Raw genomic sequence first — 15,112 nt, 5'->3', positions numbered from 1 at the left:
GTTATAAAGTAATGCTAGATGTTTATCTTTTTACCTATAATAACGTATCTGGTAGTTTTGTGTCCTGTAATACATTTTCATTACAGCACTGCCTTGCTTTCAAAACGATCATCTTGTGATCCCTATTTAACTAATGTACAGTATATCAGGAATCATGGATTTGTAACTTATGGAATTATTAAAAATTCTGTATAGAAGCAATATTCTGGACAACAAGCCTAATTCAGACCTGATCGTTAGCAAGCGATTTTTGCACTTCTGCGATCAGATAGTCGCCGCCTACAGGGGGAGTGTATTTTAGCTGTGCAACCATGCGAACGCATGTGTAGCAGAGCTGAACAAACAGATTTTGTGCAGTCTCTGCGCAGCCCAGGACTTGCATCAGCCGCTGCGATCACATCAGCCTGTCTGGGACCGGAATTTACGTCAGGAACCTTCCCTGCAAACACATGGACACGCCTGCGTTTTTCCAGACACTCCATGAAAACGGTCAGTTGACACCCACAAATGCCTTCTTCTTGTCAATCTCATTGCGATCGCCCATGCGAACAGATCCATCGCACAAACCAATCGCTGAGCGGCGATCTGCTTTGTACCTGCGAATTGCGGTGCATATGCAAGCTCAGTTTGGACCTGATCGCACGCTGTGTGAAAACATATATCCAAAACCATTTCTGGCATATTTTCACTGCAGGCCAAATTAACATGAATGGCTTAAGAAGGGTTAAGAGGGGGTATCCAATTAATCACAATGCAGTTTCGGACGCTCAAAACAGCTGGATATCCAGAGTAATGACCGATGGTCATTATTGCGTTACTCAATTAGAGCCCATTTTGATCGCCTAAAATTGGACCAGCAATCATGCCAAAACACATGGGATCATGGATAAGTCCCCAATCCCACGTGTTATTGTGGCTCTGTCAGGCTACTTATCGCGGATTATGCTTTGGGTGCCTGACACTTAGGTTAGTGGGGTCATCTCTCAAGGTTTACTCTCTGAAGTTATTTGAACGTCAGCCTCAGGCGTTCTTTGCCACGGGCCTTCTGGAGGATCCCGGAAAAGTTGAAAGCTCTACAGGAGTCATTGTGCTCTATGCTGGCTTCCAACGTTATTGTCATGGTCCCCCATTTTGAGGACTCTGTTTATTACATCTTTATTCTGGGAAAGAAGCCGCATGGCTCTTGCGTCCTGTCACCATTTTGAAGACATGTATTTTCTCAAGTTTTGTATGAAGTCTTTTGTCTCCATAGTTCTGGTTGGACCCAGGGGACTTTATAGCATATTTGCACATTCCAACCGGGCCCAGTAATCAATAATTCCGCAAGTGTTTACCAAAATCTTGGTGGACATGGCAACACGCCTGAGTGCAGAGGTGTCAAGATCTTCACTTATCTGGATCCTCATCGTCGACCGTTTTGAATCCAAGTTCAGGTAACTGTGAATCTTCTAGGTCTCCCGGAGGGAAGATGAGTTGGCGCAGCTCGTCTCTAACAGGGAGCACTACTGGATCCTCGTTTCCAGAGAGTCTTCCTCCTGCGGTACAAGATTCTGGCCCTACCTCTGGCATTGCAGGGGGTCCATCCATACTTGTATGCGGCTTCTGGAATCAATGGTGGCCATATTCAACAGGGTGGAGTACGCTCACTTTCACTCCCGTCCTCTTCTACTGCTGGTTCTGGCCAGGTGAAACGAATCCTATCCACACAGCAAGTAACAGTCCATTCACCTCTCACAGGAGGTACGCCACTCCCTCACGTGGTGACTGCTTCAGGCCAATCTGAACCCCTTCTGGATTCCTGACTGGGTCCTTATCACCACCGATGCCTGTGGTCATCAGACATATCAGAGATGCTGCTCGGCTCAGGAGATCTTCATAACACTTTGCTCGGCCCAGCCTCTCCTCCAGGGATGTCCCGCAAACTAAAGCCTAACAATGCGACGGCCATCGCTTACGTAAGAGACGGCACTCTCTGTTGAGGTACCATAAGGGTAGTAAAAACACATCATCCATCGGGCAGAGCATCATCTACTCTCTTTAGGCAGTATTCATCCCCGGAGCACTTAACTGAGAGGCAAACTTTCACAGTCGCCAGGCCATATACGTGCAGGCGGGTGGGCCCTGCATCCAGAGGTGTTGCAGTTGCTGGTCTGCCATTGGGGCCTCCAGGCATCGATATGAATATGCCCTGTCACACATTTCAGATGATGGGTACTTCGATGCAAGGGATCCCACTGACTTATTGACCGCTCCATGGCCGTTCCCACTCCTTTACATCTTCTCTCCAGTTCAGAGGATACTGCGAGTCCTTTGCAGGTTCCAATGGGAAGGCAACACGATTATACTGATGGCCCTAGATTGGCCTAGTTGAGGATGGTTCGCTGATCGTCAGTCTCTGTATCGACACTCCGCTGCTTCTTCCTAGGAAGCTGGATCTCCTATCTCAGGGCCCCTGCCTTCATCCGAATCAGGAAAGTCTAGTTTTGGCGTGGTGGCTCTGGAGACATCGGTCCTAAGGGAAGGAGGTTCTTACAACAGAGCCATACAGACTATGCTCATGAGCCAGAAAACCTCCCTCAGCCAGGATTTATCATCAGGTTTGGAAATCTTACTTTGCACGGTGCTCTCCTCTCTTTTTTTCTAGTCCTACTTCAACAAATTTGCCTGGTGCTCTGCCTGAAGGTTCAGCCCACGAGCATTCCAGCTTTCCTGCCTACTAGCCCTTCTCAGGACTAGTCAGGATCTGGGTCTCAGACTTTCCTTGTTTGCGGACAGGTCTCTGCCCTTCTGTACTGTTTCAGCATCTGCTGGCTCAATTACCAGATGTCCGGACCTTCTTACAGAGGGTGCTGCATGTCCAGCTACCAGTTCAGCCTACTGTTGACCCACAGGACTTGTTCCTGGTTCTTTGGGTTTAAAAAAAAAAATTTTTTACTTACCGGTAAATCTATTTCTCGTAGTCCATAGTGGATGCAGGGACTCCGTAAGGACCATGGGGAATAGACGGGCTCTGCAGGAGACATGGGCACTTTAAGAAAGAATTTAGATTCTGGTGTGCTCTGGCTCCTCCCTCTATGTCCCTCCTCCAGACCTCAGTTAGAGAAACTGTGCCCGGAAGAGCTGACAGTACAAGGAAAGGATTTTGGGAATCCAGGGTAAGACTCATACCAGCCACATCAATCACACCGTATAACTTGTGATAACTTTACCCATTTAACAGTATGAACAATCACAGAGCATCAGATAAACCCTGATGCAACTATAACATAACCCTTATTTAAGCAATAACTATATACAAGCATTGCAGAAGAAGTTCGCACTTGGGACGGGCGCCCAGCATCCACTACGGACTACGAGAAATAGATTTACCGGTAAGTAAAATCTTATTTTCTCTAACGTCCTAGTGGATGCTGGGGACTCCGTAAGGACCATGGGGATTATACCAAAGCTCCCAAACGGGCGGGAGAGTGCGGATGACTCTGCAGCACCGAATGAGCAAACACAAGGTCCTCCTCAGCCAGGGTATCAAACTTGTAGAACTTTGCAAAGGTGTTTGAACCTGACCAAGTAGCCGCTCGGCAAAGCTGTAATGCCGAGACCCCTCGGGCAGCCGCCCAAGAAGAGCCCACCTTCCTTGTGGAATGGGCCTTAACTGATTTAGGCAGCGGCAACCCAGCCGCAGAATGAGCCTGCTGAATCGTGTTACAGATCCAGCGAGCAATAGTTTGCTTTGAAGCAGGCGCCCCAAACTTGTTGGAAGCATACAGAATAAACAAAGATTATGTTTTCCTGACCTTAGCCATTCTGGCTACATAAACCTTCAAAGCCCTGACCACATCCAGTGACTCTGAATCCTCCAAGTCAGTAGTAGCCACAGGCACCACAATAGGTTGGTTTATATGAAAGGATGAAACCACTTTCGGCAGAAATTGTGGGCGGGTCTGCAATTCTGCTCTATCCGCATGGAAAACCAGATAAGGGCTTTTATGTGACAAAGCCGCCAATTCTGACACACGCCTAGCCGAAGCCAAGGCTAATAGCATGACCACCTTCCACGTGAGAAATTTAACTTCCACCGTTCTGAGTGGTTCAAACCAGTGTGATTTCAGGAAACTCAACACCACGTTAAGATCCCAAGGTGCCACTGGAGGCACAAAAGGGGGCTGAATATGCAGCACTCCCTTTACAAACGTCTGAACTTCATGCAGAGAAGCCAGTTCTTTTTGAAAGAAAATGGATAAGGCCGAAATCTGAACCTTAATGGAACCCAATTGAAGGCCCAAAGTCACTCCCGACTGTAGGAAGTGAAGGAAACAGCCCAGCTGGAATTCCTCCGTAGGGACATTCCTGGCCTCACACCAAGCCACATATTTTCGCCATATACGGTGATAATGTTGAGCCGTCACATCCTTCCTAGCCTCTATCAGCGTAGGAATGACCTCATCCGGAATGCCTTTTTCTGCTAGGATCCGGCGTTCAACCGCCATGCCGTCAAATGCAGCCGCGGTAAGTCTTGGAACAGACAGGGCCCCTGTTGCACAAGTCCGGTCTTAGAGGCAGAGGCCACGGGTCCTCTGTGAGCATTTCTTGCAGATCTGGATACCAAGTCCTACTTGGCCAATCCGGAACAATGAGTATTGTTCTCACTCCTCTTTTTCTTATGATTCTCAGCACCTTGGGTATGAGAGGAAGAGGAGGAAATACATAGACAGACTGGAACACCCACGGTGTCACCAGTGCGTCCACAGCTACCGCCTGAGGGTCTCTTGACCTGGCACAATATCTCTGCAGCTTTTTGTTGAGGCGGGATGCCATCATGTCCACCTGTGGCAGTTCCCATCGACTTGCAATCTGCGTGAAGACTTCTTGATGAAGTCCCCACTCTCCCGGGTGGAGGTCGTGCCTGCTGAGGAAGTCTGCTTCCCAGTTGTCCACTCCCGGAATGAACACTGCTGACAGTGCGCTTACGTGATTCTCCGCCCAGCGAAGAATTCTGATGGCTTCTACCATCGCCACCCTGCTCCTTGTGCCGCCTTGGCGGTTTGCATGAGCCACTGCGGTGATGTTGTCTGACTGAATCAGAACCGGTTGGTCGCGAAGCAGGGACTCCGCTTGACGTAGGGCGTTGTATATGGCCCTTAGTTCCAGGATGTTCATGTGAAGGCAAGTTTCCTGACTTGACCACAGCCCTTGGAAATTTCGTCCCTGTGTGACTGCCCCCCACCCTCGGAGGCTTGCATTCGTGGTCACCAGGACCCAGTCCTGAATGCCGAATCTGCGACCTTCGAGAAGGTGAGCACTCTGCAGCCACCACAGGAGAGACACCCTGGCCCTGGGGGATAGGGTGATTAACCGATGCATCTGAAGATGTGATCCGGACCACTTGTCCAGTAAATCCCATTGGAAGGTCCTCGCATGGAACCTGCCGAAGGGAATGGCCTCGTATGATGCCACCATCCTTCCCAGGACTCGAGTGCAGTGATGCACTGACACCTGTTTTGGTTTTAATAGATTCCTGACCAGTGTCATGAGCTCGTGAGCTCTCTCTATCGGGAAATAAACCCCTTTCTGGTCTGTGTCTAGGATCATGCCTAGGAGAGGCAGATGAGCTGTAGGAACCAACTGCGACTTTGGAATATATAGAATCCAGCCGTGTTGCCGTTACACTTCCAGAGAAAGTGATACGCTGTTCAGCAACTGCTCTCTTGATCTCGCTTTTATGAGGAGATTGTCCAAGTACGGGATAATAGTGACACCTTGCTAGGAGCACCATCATTTCTGCCATAACCTTGGTGAATATTCTCGGGGCCGTGGAGAGACCAAACGGCACCGTCTGAAATTGGTAATGACAATCCCGTACCGCAATTCTGAGGTACGCCTGATGAGGTGGATAAATGGGGACATGAAGGTATGCATCCTTTATGTCCAGAGTCACCATAAAATCTCCCCCTTTCAGGCTTGCAATGACCGCTCTTAGCGATTCCATCTTGAACTTGAACCTTTTTAGGTATATGTTCAGGGATTTTAAATTCAATATGGGTCTGACCGAACCGTCCGGTTTCGGGACTACAACATGGTCGAATAATAACCCCCTCCTTGTTGAAGGAAGAAACCTATACCACCACCTGTTGAAGATACAATTTGTGAATTGCAGTTAACACTTTCCCTCTCGTGGGGGGAAGCCGGCAGGGCCGTCGGTGAGGGGGCATCTCCTCAAAGTCCAGCTTGTATCCCTGAGACACAATATCTATTGCCCAGGGATCTAACAGGGAGTGAACCCACTTGTGGCTGAACTTACGAAGGCGTGCCCCCACCGGGCCTAGCTCCGCCTGTGGAGCCCCAGCGACATGCAGTGGATTTTGTAGAGGCCGGGGAGGACTTCTGTTCCTGGGAACTAGCTGTGTTGTGCAGCTTCTTTCCTCTGCCCCTGCCTCTGGCAAGAAAGGACGCACCTCGGACTTTCTTGTTTCTTTGTTCGAAAGGCATTTGATAATGTCGTGCTTTCCTAGGCTGTGCAGGAATAGAAGGCAAAAATATATATTAAAGATGCTGTCTTAAGAGATATAAATATAAAAACATGCCCAAAGAGACATGAGTCTACTGGGTCCTAGAGTTAAAGCTATGTCGATTTCTGCTTGACGTGTCCTGTAGAATATGCAATGGACAGATGATGCCGACTTAAGAGGCATATGGAAGGCTGAGGATTGTGTGGAGAAGGGTTCTCGGACCTGGTCTCCACAGCTATAGCTGGTAATTCTGATTATATTATATATATATATATATATATATATATATATATATACACATACATACACACATATATATATATATATATATATATACACACATATACATACTAGGGTCTCAATCTCTGCTGATAAGGTACCTGTCCACGCTGCCACAGCGCTATAGACCCATGCCGACACAATCGCCGGTCTGAGTAGTGTACCAGAATGTGCACGCTATCTGCAGGATCCCTGAGGATAGCGGTTACGTCAGGGCTACCTTTTGGGCAAACGTGACACCCTAGGGGAAGATTCCCATCGTATCCTGGCCCTAGTAGGGAAAGGATACTCCCTGAGAATTCTATGTGGGAAACTGCAGTCTCTTGTCTGGAGATTCCCGCTCTTTTTCATCATGAGAGGAGGGAAATTTACCTCAGCTTTCTTCCCCTTAAACATGTGTACCCTTGTGTCAGGGACAGATGAGTCATCAGTGATATGCAAATCATCTTTTATTACAATAATCATATATTGAATACTTTTCTGCTATTTTGGCTGTAACTTTGCATTATCGTAGTCGACACTGGAGTCAGACTCCGTGTCGATATCAGTGTCTATTATTTTGGACAGTGATCATTGAGAAACTCTGAAGGTCTCTGCGACATAGGGACAGACATGGGTAGATTCCCTGTCTGTTCTCTAATCTTTTGTGCAATAAATTCACCTTAGCACTTAATTACACATATCCAAACAGGTGTCGGCGTTGTCGACGGAGACACCCTCTCACACACATATTTGCTCCATCTCCCCCTTAGGGGAGCCTTTTACCTCAGACATGTCGACATACACGTACCGACACACCACACACTCAGGGAATGCTCATCTGAAGACAATTCCCCCATAAGGCCCTTTGGAGAGACAGAGAGAGAGTATGCCAGCACACACCCCAGCGCTATTAACCCAGGAATAACACAGTAACTTAATGTTAACCCAGTATCTGCTGTTTATATTGATTTTTGCGCCTAATTATGTGCCCCCCCTCTCTTTTTACCCTCTTCTACCGTGTAACTGCAGGGGAGAGGCTGGGGAGCTCTCTCTCAGCGGTGCTGTGGAGAAAAAACATGGCGCTGGTGAGTGCTGAGGAAGAAGCCCCGCCCCCTCGACATTTTTTTTGGCGGGGGCTCATACATATATACAGTGCCCAACTGTATATATGCAAACTTTTGCCAAAGAGGTCTCTAATTGCTGCCCAGGGCGCCCCCGCCCCTGCGCCCTGCACCCTTACAGTGACCGGAGTATGTGGGTGTAGTGTGGGAGCAATGGCGCACAGCTGCAGTGCTGTGCGCTACCTCAGTGAAGACTGGAGTCTTCTGCCGCCGATTTCGAAGTCTTCTTGCTTCTTTCACCCGGCTTCTGTCTTCCGGCTCTGCGAGGGGGACGGCGGCGCGGCTCCGGGATCGGACGACAAAGGGTGAGATCCTGTGTACGATCCCTCTGGAGCTAATGGTGTCCAGTAGCCTAAGAAGCAGGACCTATCTGCAGAGAGTAGGGCTGCTTCTCTCCCCTCAGTCCCACGATGCAGGGAGTCTGTTGCCAGCAGAGCTCCCTGAAAATAAAAAAACCTGACAAAATACTTTCTTATAGCAAGCTCAGGAGAGCTCACTAAACAGCACCCAGCTCGTCCGGGCACAGATTCAAACTGAGGTCTGGAGGAGGGACATAGAGGGAGGAGCCAGAGCACACCAGAATCTAAATTCTTTCTTAAAGTGCCCATGTCTCCTGCGGAGCCCATCTATTCCCCATGGTCCTTTACGGAGTCCCCAGTATCCACTAGGACGTTAGAGAAAAACCCTTTTTTGAACCTCGGGATACAATAGATTTCCAAAATCTCATGAGGAAGACCCTTTACCTTTTGGTCCTCTCCTCAGCCCGACAGTTGTCGGCTCTCAGTGCCTTTTCCTGGAGCTCACTCTCTCTGGTCTTTCAATCGGACATGGTAGTCCGGCGCACTTGTTTGGGCTACCTACCCAGACTGGTTTCCAGGTTTCATGTTAACCAGGAACTAGTGGTTCTAGCTTTTGCAGATGGTTTTTCAGAGGAGCTCTTTCAGGATGTTACGCAGGCTCTATGCATTTGGGTGAACCGGACTAGAGATTTTCGTAACTCGGATTCTCTATTCATCCTGTAGGCTTCCCACAAACAGGGCTGGATGGCTTCAAAACAGTACTTTGCCAGCTGGCTTTGTTGGATTATTTGCCAGGTCTATTTGGCAGCGAGACTTCCGGTCGCGGCCAGGGTCATAGCTTATTCAACACATCCCTTTGGAGCTCTTTGGACGGCTAGCAGTGGGGCCTCTGCTAAGCAGCTTTGCATGGCGGCCTCATGGTCCCCTGCCCAGATGCGTTTGACACTTTTACAATGCTGCTTTTGGGCGTAGTGTCCTTAGTGCAGTCCAGGAGAGTCTCCGTCCTTCAGGGGACGGCTTTAGGATGTCCCAGCATAGTTCTCCTGTGCCTCCTAGGAGACAAAGAAAATGGGATTTATGGATTTACCTGGTTAAATCCTTTTCTCTGAGTCCATAGGGGGCACAGGACGCCCTCTTTGATGCACCTGACGGGCTTGTCTTCCTGTTACTAGGCCAGTTGTCCTGTGTGTCTGTGTGTGTGTTGGTCTCCCTTCCCCGCTCCTGCCCTGGGCTTGCTAACAAAACTGGGGGGCCGGGACACACAGGGTACAGGAAATAGGGAGACCAAGGCACGCTGGGTACAAAAATGTGACCCTTTAGTGCCTGCTCACTCCCTCACCATATACTCCTGTGCTCGTTATGGACTCAAAGTAAAGGATTTAACCAGGGAAGACCATAAACCCCATTTTTCAACTCTATCCACATATATTATATGGGAGGTAGATTTGGATTCTTTGCAAACCCATCTAGTCTGTCTACCAATAATTACAATAACCATTTTGTCATGTAGTCATTACTAACCACAAAGGTTTATTTTAAGAGCTGACACTCTAACAAGAAGTCTTAGTTGTCTGAGTAAGTGGAGTAACCTAAGAATTTATATACCAGTACCACTACAATTAGACTTTCAGTCAATTAAAACCCAAAAAGGGAATGCTAATTGATCACATTACTTTGCCTCATAAGCATACTTCTTCAGACCAGACTAGGAGACGGCAGAGTGCATGCTAATGGTGGTTTACAACAACCTTTTATGACATCTCCTGCACATTCAATCCACTGGGGAATTCATAAAAGTGAAATATTCCTTCATCATTCATTATAGAATTAATATTTTATTATTATTTCACCACCATCTGTCAGTCACTATGTGACATACAGACAAATGAAATGTGATAAGATCAGTTACATTACTGAAGACAATGTGTTATTACTACATCATAACTATGGTGTCAGTGTTTCATTTAAAAATGTGTTATGGGTTCTCTTCACCGATTATACATACAGACATTGATACAAGTATGAATTGCGAACATTATTATTTTTTTATATGTATAGTGTTCCTTCTAGGCTGTTTTAGCAGGGTGCTGCACCCTGCCCATTTTTGAAATGTGAAAAAGCACCCTGCCCTTTTTCAGTGCACCCTGCAGGATCATAAATCACCCCCTTGTGTACACAAAGCAAAAGTCAGAGTGCATGTTACAATGTAGTTGTCTACTCCTTGCCTACCTCTGAAATTGGAAACAATTCTATCCTTAATGAACTGGATTGCAGAGGAGGCACTGTAAATGGCATCACTGCTGTGGCTGCCTGCATAACACAGCACTCTGATATAGAAAGAACAGGGTAAGCACTGAGCATGTACTGCTTACACCAGTGGTTCCCAAACTGTGTGCCTAGGCACCCTGGGGTGCCTTGAAGTACTTGCAGGGGTGCCTTGGGTTGGTGGTCCAGGGCCAAATCAAATTATTTATGGTCAATAAAACAGGCAAAACCAGTGCTAGTGGCAAACAATCAAGATATATGTAGAAGATAATAGAAGAAAATCCTGTCCCTTAGCACATAACTGACCCTAAGGATGACATATAAACACAATTTATTTAATTTAATATTTGTTTTTGAATTCCTCAATAAGAAATATTTGGCCTAGGGGTGCCTTGATACGTTTTTGATGGTCTAGGGCGCCATGATTCAAAAAAGTTTGGTAACCACTGGCTTACACTATTTCCTTAGTAGAAGAACAGACTTATTTTGTACCTACACTGTATATTTTAACCCTCTGCTTAACTTTTCTGTTTTATAACACATAGGGATTATAACTACTTCAGCAGTGGAGGAAATATTTATTATTATCTACTTATGTATATACTGTAGCCGTTCTTTCAAGAAGACTGGACAAATACAGTATTTTTCTCAGTACAGATGTTGGGTGTTACATGGGTGTCCTATATGTATGTAGGGGTAAATGATACATTAAAAGGGAAAATATATGTATAAAAACTATAAACATATGCGCTATGCTTTGTGCACAGAGCCCCATCAAAAATGTGCCCTCCTCAATGATCAGCACCCTGCCCTTAAAAAATCCTAGAATGAACACTATATGTATTTCCATGGTATCCGGACTCCAGGTCGACAACAAAAAGGTCGACACACCTTAGGCCGACACAACTTATGTCGACATGGACAAAGGTCGACACGAGTTTCACAATTTTTTTTTCTTTTTTTTTTAAAAAAAAACCTTTTCATACTTAACGATCCATGTGGACTACGATTGGAACGGTAATCTGTTCCGAGCGAAGCGAGACACCTTGCCCGAAGCATGGCGAGCGAAGCGAGGGGACGCGGTGCACTAATTGGGGTTCCCGGTCACTGTACGGAGAAAACGTCACAAAACCCCCCAATAAAAAACTTATGTTGACCTTTTTCCATGTTGACCTTGTTCATGTCGACCTTTTGTCCATGTCGACCTTTTTGGTGTCGACCTGGAGTCCCAGACCCATTTCCATTTCTTTTGAAAATATAGGACATACTGGACTTGGTGTCCCATTTGGAACTTCAAACTTATGAAAATGTAATCTGCTGACAACTTTGGCGTGGCTCCTTCACATCAGCCCTCAAGCTGTGGCGAGGCCACCCAGTGAGCCAACTATACAAACATCCTAATGAAACATTCTTGCTAAGTGACCAGACTATCACCTTCATACATAACCAGTGCTATTTTTCAGCAGGAAGCAGCAGAAACTCCGTTCCTGAACCTCTCATATGACAATCAGGAACTGGGTTCCTGAACATGTCTCGGACCAAAATGTATTTTCCATAAGATAAGTTTTTTTTTTATTTTAAAGTTGATTTTAAGCGCCTTCTTTTCTAAAAACTATTGTTTTATTTTAAAGTCCATTTTGAGTGTGTTCCTTTCTAAAAACGCTCTATAACTTTTTTTAATAGCACCACCACCAGACCCAAATTTCCTGAACCTACGTTTCCATATAAATAGTATTGTATATAACATTCAGCTTAGATGAAGCGGTGCCATTTCAGTATTTATGCATGACACGCTAAAACTTAGTAAATGCTTATGCTTTTTGCAATTTATTCCATTGCAAACCAAGGAATACATATGGGTATATAAAATTATTTTTAGAAAATCTGCAATGGCACCAACATTTTTGGCCACACTATCTATCATAATCACTAGCGACCATTAAAAAAAACACAACAGCACACACTAGCTCAGTGGTTTCCAAACTTTTTTGAATCACGGCTCCCTAGACTATCAGATTTTTTTTTCATGGCACCCCTAGCCCAAAAATTTCTAATTGAGAAATTTAGAAAGAAATATTACATTAAGTAGATTGCGTTTATATGTCATACTTAGGGTCAGTTGTGTGGTGAGGGACAAGATTTGCTTCTGTTTGGCCACATATTGTATGACTGGCAGCCACCAGCATTGATTTTGCCTATTATGTTGACCATGAATAATTTGAATTGGTCCTGGACCACCAACCCAGGGCACCCCTGCAAGTGTCCCGAGGCACCCCAGGGAGCCACGGCACAGTTTGGGAACCTCTGCACTAGCTATACACACCAATCAATAATTTACTCTCACCTTCCTTATTAAACCCTAGGAACATTCAATTCATTTTTTTTTAAACTATGCATGCATTACTTCACGATTTCAAATAAATAGGTTTGTGCATTGATGTACTGATAAACAAACCCTTGTGTAAATAGAATGGAGAAATATACTACAGTTTGTATTTGTGGACCTACTTCAAGTGCCAGAAGAAGAAGTGCCCAATTCTTTGATTCGTTAGTGCCTTCTTCAGTAGAAACCTCACTAGTAAATTGTCCAAGTATTGCTCATACTTTAGAACCTGTTCAAAACAGACAACAAACAAAAATTGATACACAACCGACACCCTTGTACACAAATATAAATCTATAGGAATGCAGACGTAGCAGTAAAGAGATTCATTCTACAAGGTTTTTGTCCCAATTTATACATACGAGTATGTATTAACAGTGGCAAATTTCCAATTAGGTGGCACTTGGATGCTTGTGTTGGTACTGTCAGCCCAAAAAAATTGATACACAACCGACACCCTTGTACACAAATATAAATCTATAGGAATGCAGACGTAGCAGTAAAGAGATTCATTCTACAAGGTTTTTGTCCCAATTAATTATACATACGAGTATGTATTAACAGTGGCAAATTTCCAATTAGGTGGCACTTGGATGCTTGTGTTGGTACTGTCAGCCCAAAAAGTACCAGTAACTGCAAAATATTTCCACTGTACTGGACCATATGCCACCTTGAATAGAGTGTAAACAGCTAAGACAAGGGGTTCCCAAAAATTTTTGAATCACGGCGCCCTGGAGTATCTATTTTTTTCATGGCACCTCTAGGCCGAAAGTTTCTTATTGAGAAACTTAGAAAGAAATATTTAAGTAAACTGTTTATATGTCATTCTTCGGTTCAGTTATGTGAAGATTTGCTTCTGTTTGTCCACATATTTTACGATTGGCAGCCACCAGCACTGGTTTTGCCTATTACATTGACCATAAATAATTTGAATTCATCCTGGCCTACCCACCCAGGGTGGGATCCGGTTTATATATCTACACTAAAAAGGTCTACAGTCAATAGGTCGACTACTAATGGCCGACATGCATTAGGTCGACAGCGTCAAAAGGTCACACTTTTTTTTTAGGGTCTTTTACATTTTTACTGTATTTAATATCCATGTCAGAAACTATTACCTTTAGTAATCTTGTGGCGAGCAAAGCGGAGCGAGCCACCGAGCCCCGAAGCGGGCCGAGCAAAAGCAAGGGGACGCATTTCATCAAATTGACTATCCATGTCACAAGCCATCACCATTAGCAACCTTGCGGCAAGCAAAGTGAGCCAGGGAGGGGACGCATTTAAACAGATACGGATTAAAAAAAGGTTAAAAACACAAAACAGCCAAAATTTGTGTGTGTCAACATTTTGACCAGGTCGACCTTTTGACCCTGTCGACCTAATGACTGTCTCTCTTTTTAATGTCTATCTTCTGTATCACAACCCCCAGGGCACCCAAAGCTGCGCTACCACTTAAGTCAAATATTTCATTGAAGTGACCATCAACTTTGTACCCAGGGCTCTGCACAACAATTAAGCTAACCAACTTAAAAACATAACAGTGTAGAAAAAGGAGGGGAAAGGGGTGGAGGGCTGGGCGGGAGGATGACAAACATACTGTAAGCCGCAATATAACGACTGCAGCGTTGGTCACTATAGTCAAAGCTTTTACTAAATGGTAGTGCAGCTAACAAAACATTTTATATAGGTCAGTTGTTTGCTTTATGTCATTGACACTTTATGAAACATTAGCGTCACTCCATTACAACAGTGAACGGACCATCAGAGTGATGTGGTCATATAACATCAACAGGTAAGCATTGTGCTTTGTAGTAAATACATTCTGAAACGTAATTTTTTCATTTATATTTTGCTATACAGTAACATCATGACAAAACAAAGAAACATTTTAACTTGTAAAAATATGCATCTGCATGACAAACACTTTAAGATTTCTTTTCACATACAAGACAGTACACATGGCCACATAACAGCTCCAGGAAAGTACCTGTACTAGTTGGATTAAATACTGTGACAGCTTGTCATCTGTCAAAAACTTCTCCAGGCATGTAACAGCAAACGAGCGTACTACTCGGTCTGGGTAATTAAAATCTAGCAGTTCCATTGCTTGCTCAGGTCGGATTGCGGGCCAGTCTTTAAGCAGACAATACATCTATAAATCAGGAACAATAAGAATATTAAACACACTTTATGAAACCTAACATTTACTTAGCCTAGGGCTTAACAGTTTTTTCTTTTTTACAGTCTAGTTGCGAACAACCAAATAGGAACCATGAA

The 15,112-nt window shown here is 45.1% G+C and overlaps 1 protein-coding gene across 1 annotated transcript in view; it reads right to left on the bottom strand.

Moving 5' to 3' along the window:
* The window catches only part of PIK3CA (phosphatidylinositol-4,5-bisphosphate 3-kinase catalytic subunit alpha), a 174,799-nt gene that overhangs the window by 65,005 nt on the left and 94,682 nt on the right, over positions 1–15,112 (bottom strand). The window contains exons 13-14 of the mRNA XM_063916302.1: positions 14,823–14,987; positions 12,961–13,064 (exon numbers count right to left, since the gene is read on the bottom strand). Of these exons, the coding sequence (XP_063772372.1) occupies positions 12,961–13,064; positions 14,823–14,987 (269 nt within the window). The remainder of the gene's footprint in view (positions 1–12,960; positions 13,065–14,822; positions 14,988–15,112) is intronic.

The sequence above is a fragment of the Pseudophryne corroboree genome, chromosome 4 (assembly GCF_028390025.1).
Source record: "Pseudophryne corroboree isolate aPseCor3 chromosome 4, aPseCor3.hap2, whole genome shotgun sequence".
NCBI classification, from domain to species: domain Eukaryota; kingdom Metazoa; phylum Chordata; class Amphibia; order Anura; family Myobatrachidae; genus Pseudophryne; species Pseudophryne corroboree.
Note: the sequence above shows the minus strand (reverse complement) of the source record. Positions and strands in the feature narration are given on the sequence as shown.